Raw genomic sequence first — 6193 nt, 5'->3', positions numbered from 1 at the left:
TCAGACCCCGCTGACCGAGGGCTCCTGCTGCTGGGGGGGACCCTGCGGCCTGAGGACCCCAGCCCTGGCTCCTGTCTTCCTGCGTCTTCGGGGGGTCTCTCGGGCCGCACTGCAGCTGGTGACGGTGCGGCAGGCCGCGCGCCCCCGTCGCTCCCCCGACGGACACCAGCACAAGCGCCGAAAGGCGTCCCGGCTCTTCTGGGACACGAGGCTGTAGACGATGGGGTTGACGGCGCTGTTGGTGGACATGCAGGTGTGGCAGCAGAGGGACACCCGGGGCTCCAGCAAGGGCTGGGCCACCAGCGTGCGGTAGGGCATGCGAAGAGCAACACGAGCACCACCGGCCTCTTGGGGACCTGCGGGGCACGGGGACAGGCTGGTGGCCAAGCACATGCCCCGGAAGGGGCGGCCACACCTCCCGCCTCAGAGCTGTGTGCTGAGTCCGGACGAGAACGCCCCTGGAAGAGTCAGCTGCAACTGCACATCTGCCAGGCGGCATGCTGCGTCCCGGGCGCCGACCAGGGCGGGCGTTCCCGGCCGTGCTGGTGCCTGAGATCATGAGACACTGCGCCCCGGGTGCTCCCTGGTCACCGCCCTGCGTCCCCAGGGGCTCCCAGCTGGGACAAACACTGATGCTTGGGGCCCCACGCAGCCGCGAGCCTGGGACGGCTCCCCTGGACGTGGCACCATCACGGTGGCCCTTCCGGGATGGGGAAGCACAGCGTGGAGGGCGAGAGAGGCCTCCCCAAAACCCGCCCATGCTCATGACTGTCCGAACGGCCCCCTCCAGCCACAGCCGTGACCCTCTAGGTGGGACCCCTACTCGCACCGTGTCCTGTCCTTCAGTTCAGGAGTGAGTCGCAGACCCAGAAAGGCCTGTGGGGGGATTCGAAGCCCACCTCCGTGCAGCCAGGGACAGTCTGCCAGGACCAGGGTGTCTGTGGGAGTTGGGGCCATCAGGAAGGGGAAGGGGCACCCATCCGGGCCTCTGGGGGACAGCTACCAGCCTGACCCATGCTGGGAGGCTCCTGGGGGCCCCGGAGCTGAGGAGAGGTCTCCAGGGGGCCCCTCCCTGCTGCCGTCTCCAGGGGGTGTAGGTGCTGGGGTTTGCAGGGCCAAGTGACATCCCAGCTCCTAGACTCCTGCTGTGTGACCCTGGGCAGCCCGCTGAGCCTCTCTGAGCCTCCCTTGCCAGCTTACAGCATCAGGATGTCAGCAATCTCCTTCCCGAATTGTGGTGAGGAAGGGGGACCATGCAGTCATCGCTGGCTTATGCCCCAGGAGGTGTGACCACCTGTGTGTCCAGAGCTATGTCCCTGAGAGTGAGGGTCTTGGCCACTCTGTGAGCCTGGCTCTGTCTCTCCCCGTCTCTGTCTCTCCTCTCGCAGGTCTTTGTCTCTCCATCCCTCTGTCTCTGTCTCTCCTCTTGCGAGTGTGTGGCTCGGTCACAGGTGTCCCCCCTGCTCAGTGCTCTCCCTCCGTGTCTCTGAGTGTGCACCTGTCTCGGGCTCCCCACGTGTGGGGCTCCCGCTGTCTTAGAGCCCCCGTCGCTGCCCCTGCTTCCCTGCAGTCAAAGCCCCCAACCATTCACGCTGCCCCCTGCCAACCCAGTCCGCCAGGCTTGTGTCCGCCTCCGGGCCTCACCCTGCTTCCCCCCAGTGCTTCCTGGGACATGCTTGGCCTGCCCCTTTGCTAGCCTCCGCTGTCAGCTCTGTGAGGCCTCCCTGCCTCTCCCTGAGCCCCGTCCCACGTCACCTTGTCCCTGGGTCCCCCACAGGCTGCGTGTGGGTCTGCCCTGTGGTCCCAAGTCCCAGCGCCCAGAACCCGGCGTGGAGAGTGAACGAATGCGCGTCCTGCCTGCATCCCCTCTCTGCCCAGCTCTGCCTCGCACCTCTCCCTGCCTCTCTGCCCACCAGCCACCTTCCGGCCAACCCCACCCAACTCTCCCGGAGACCTCACCCACCTGCTTCCTGGAAGACCTGGGGCTCCCACCTGGCCCCCGGGGCTGCTTCTCTTGGGTTCCTGGCTCCTGCCAGGCCTCACCGTGCCCGGCCCCGGGGTGGGGCGGGTGGGGCAGCGCGCTCTGGAACAAGACTCTCCCGATGAGCCGGTAGAGGGCGGTGGCCACCAGCAGGGGCGTGGCGAAGAACGGGGCGAAGTCCAGCAGGTAGATGGGCAGGTAGAGGCTGTGGGACACTCTGTAGCCGCACTGCGGGCCCTGTCTCTCGCTGACGTGCAGGTCCGCCAGGAGGAACCAGAGCGGGCAGTAGACAGACATGACCCCCCAGACCGCCGCGACGATCCGCTTGGCCCGGGCCACGGTGCACACGGTCTGCGCCGCTCTGGGTGGCAGATGGCGAGTACCTGCAGCCACGGGGCGGCCGTGTTGGGCGCTGGGGCAGCGGGGTCGGGGAGCCCTGTGTGGGCACGTGGGCGTGTGCACGTGTGAACGAGCACACGACCCAGCCTGGCCCATCAGATCCCCCATCTGGTCCTGGTCATGGAAGGACCTGAGGGCCATGAAGATCCAGGGGGCCAGGCAGCCGTGTTGAGGGCGTGTAGGAAGTGCTGCAGCTAGAGGCCCCTGGAGGCCCCCCAGGCTCAGCCGCGTCTGCTGCAGGCCCAGGGACCCCAGGGCCCTTTCAAAGACCTTTGACCTCTGCGAGAGTCCCGTGGGTTTTTAGTTGCTCACCTCCAAAGGTCACCAACTGAGGCAGCCAATGACATCACACGCCCTTCTCAGCCGGCTCAGACGCGGGTCCCCACCCTGCCAGGCCCTGGGGTAAACCAGCGCGGGCAGGAGATGGAGGTCACTGGAGCCCAGACAGCCACGGCCCAGGAGAATCAGGACCAGGCCAGCATTTGGAAGTCCGAAGGCCTCAATTATGTCCCAATTCTATGTGGCCCTGGACAAGCCACCCAGCCCCTGGGCCAGCCTGCTCAAGACCGTGTAGCTAGGAAGGTGCAGAGCCAGGTGTGAACCCAGTCAGCAAGCATCGGAGTCCACATGCTTAACTCTGGGTTACACCACCTCTCGGGGCTAAAATCAGAGCGAAAGGAACCCCAGAGAATGTCCAGTCCAAATGCCCACTTCCCAGGTGGGGAAACTGATGCCCGGAGATGTAGGATTGCCTCGGCATCTCAAGGCAAGTCAGCAGCAGAGATGAGAGAAGAGTCCTTCTGACCCCTGCTTCCCGGGCCCGGGCTTCCAGGGTCCCACCCCACTCCGCTCTCTGGAAAGGGGAAATCAGCCCTCCTGCTCAGCTGAGGCTCAGCTTCCGAGCCTCCCAGCTGGGAAGTCCCGGCTGGTTGCTTTGTGGGAGGGAGATGCATGCAGGGCAGGGCTGGGGAGCACCCACCTCTCCACGGTGAACGCCAGGATGGAGCAGGAGGAGACGCCGATGCCCGGGTACTGCAAGTAAGTGATGCCCAGGCAGCCGGCGTGCCCATGGACCCACTGCCCAGCCAGGCTGTCGGAGACGTTGGGCAGCCCTGCGGCCACCAGCACGGTGAGCTCAGCCAGAGCCAGGCTGACCAGGTAGCAGTTGGTGGGGGTGTGCATGTCGCGAGCGGTCAGCACCACCAGGACCACTGTGGCGTTTCCCACTATGCCAGTCACGCACACCAGGAGCACCAGGAAGACTGAGACCACCTTGTACTCGGTCAGGTCCAGGACAGCCTCTCCACGTGCCTGCAACACATGGCTGGGCTTGTCCAGCTTGCTCCCGTTTTCCATGGTGGCTGACCAGGTGCTGGAGGGGGCAAGAAGAGGGGGCTCCAGCACACATCCACGGCCAGTGGGGCCGGGCCTCGTGCACCTGCGGGGCCCAACCAACACCAGCCTCTGCTAGAAGCCAGGCCCCCAGGGACACACGGGGCCCTCTGCTTGTGCTATTGCTCTGCCTGGCCAGGTGAGGGGACAGAACAGGGAATACATGTCCAAGGCTCTGCTGACAACATTGCTGAGCCTCCCCACAAGCCTCGCTTTCCTGGAGCATCAACACAGGGACAACCATACCTCACACACAAGGGGCAGGAGTCGTGCGGGTGAGTGCATGTCAGCTCTCAGCCCAGCACACCCTGAGTGCTCACATCAGCTGCCCTGTGCTGTGACGAAGGCACACAGCAGCTCAGTCTCAACGAGCTCATCTATGAAATGGGGAGGCCAGAAGTACCTGCTGTGCAGGGACGCGGTGAGGTTCTTGAGAAACGGCAAGGCGCAGAAAGTTGTGGACCTGGTGCCTGGTTACGCTCCCTGAGCCTCGGCACCCCCATCTGTCAGCAGGGGTAACAACAGCAGGTCCCTCCTCGGGCGCTGCAGGGAGCGAGCTAGATCAACACGCCGGGCTGGTGGGATGCCCCGTTGTGGTTTCCCAGGAGCAGAGCCGAAAGCCAGAGACTGGCTCCCGCCCACAAGCCCCAGGCCGTGGCCACAGCAGAGCCTTTCTGGAAATGGGCCAGGGTCTTCCTGCCCCTCCACTGGCAGCCCCGCCCTGCCTCCTCGCTAGCCAGGCCCACCCCCAGTCGGACCCAGAACCAGGGCGGGTGAGAAGCAGGTGAGGCTGAGGCAGACCACACCCAGAGACAGTCGCCAGGCCGGGTGCTCGGCCCAGTCCTGCCTGGCCTGAGAGGCCAGAAGCCCCCGCTGCAGCCCCCACGGGGCAGGGGCCAGGGCGCAGAATTGGCGCAGGGCCGGGAGAGAAGTGGTGGTCCCTAGGATGCTGTCCACACACCTGCGCACACACGTCTCCAGGCGTTCGCACACAGAGACAGCCCATGGCTCCTCCCCCCCATACAGCGACACGCGGACATGCAGACATACAAGCACATACACACACAAACACTCATGAACCAAGCTCCCCTCCACAGCAGACCCAGCACACGCGGCTGCACACACAGACACACGGACGTGCCGCACGCGCATCTTCATGGACACACACTTGAACTATCCCCCCCACACCCTATACCCAAAACACACAGACCCAAGTGCACACACGTGTATGTAAAGCCAACACAGGCTCACGCACGCCCCCACTGAACAGGTGTGCATACCATACAGACAGACACACTGCCCACTCTCATGCCATGTGCACAAGTACCTGGAACACACCCTCCACACTGGACTCATAGACACCTGCACACATGGACCCGCGAGGGCCCCCAGCCCGTTGCTCTCCTGAAAATGAGCCTCCTTTTCTGTTTAGCCGAGGAGACCATCAGCCCGGGATCCCAGCACAGCTGCTGCGACCCCCCTTCCCCAAGGGCCTCACGTGCCTTCTGCCTTGGAGGCGGGCAGCCCCAGGACGGAACCTCATAGCAGCCCCCTCAGATATACAGCCTCCCTGCTGCTGGGAGTCTGCCCCATCCCTGCCTCCTCCGCCTCTCAGAAGACCCCATCCTCCCGCCTCCATCTCCCCACCCCGCCTGCATGCTAGCCTTTCCTCAGGAAACATTCCCCCAGGTGGGAGGCCACCACGGCTGGCTCCCAGCCCAGCCCCCAGGAGAAACCTGTGAGCTCAGAGAACTTGCCCAGTGAGGAGCTTTATCGCCTTCTTCCTCCTTCCAGAGACGGGGACAGGGGGAAGACAGCCCCGACACCTCAGGCAGTCCGCGGACAGAGGCTTCTCATCCTGCAGGCTGCAGTGCCACGCGAACGCGCTGTGTATGCTCGCACACACACACGCAACAGCCCTGCCAACTTCTCCCTGCTCCCGCACGCCCCTCGCCCTCCCCCTGCAGGAGTGACTGCCAACCCGGCGGTGGCGGCCGCTAGTGCGGCTTCCCTCCCCAGCAGGAGACCCGCTCTGCCACCCTGCGTCCCCTCGCAGGCCAGGGGCAGGGGCTCCCCGGGAGTTCTTCAGGCTGAGAAGAATCCTGCTGGACAGCTGAGCCACTGGCGGTCTAACAGGAGGAGGCAGAAATCCAGGGAGGAGGTGGGGAGGGCACGGACGGGCCCCCTTACCCTGAGAGGCCAGGCTGAGATTAACTGGGAAGCGCTCTGGGGTCTACAGTCTGCAAGTGACTCTGGTGTGGGGTCCACCCCCTGGGGGCCTTTGCAGTGCTCTGGAAAGGAAGGGATGACGTGCTCACTAAGCACCTAGGGCAGCGTGTGCCAGAAGGCAGACCGAGGCCTGGGAGGGGGAGTGGCTTGCTCCGGCCGAGAGGCAGGTCTAGAGCCCAAGTTTGGGGGCTC

The 6193-nt window shown here is 64.9% G+C and overlaps 1 protein-coding gene across 1 annotated transcript; it reads right to left on the bottom strand.

Annotated features, from left to right (window-relative positions):
* LOC102751109 (thyrotropin-releasing hormone receptor-like) lies at positions 1-3986 on the bottom strand. The gene is given in 4 exon segments (XM_081807862.1): positions 1-317; positions 320-356; positions 1964-2342; positions 3336-3986. Coding segments are annotated over 4 exon segments (1134 nt in total). The 5' UTR covers positions 3737-3986.
* Between the last annotated feature and the right edge of the window lie 2207 nt (positions 3987-6193).

This window comes from Leptonychotes weddellii, chromosome 16 (assembly GCF_054177405.1).
Source record: "Leptonychotes weddellii isolate Sample4059 chromosome 16, ASM5417740v2, whole genome shotgun sequence".
Taxonomy (NCBI): Eukaryota; Metazoa; Chordata; class Mammalia; order Carnivora; family Phocidae; genus Leptonychotes; species Leptonychotes weddellii.
This window is presented reverse-complemented; position numbering and strand designations above follow the sequence as displayed.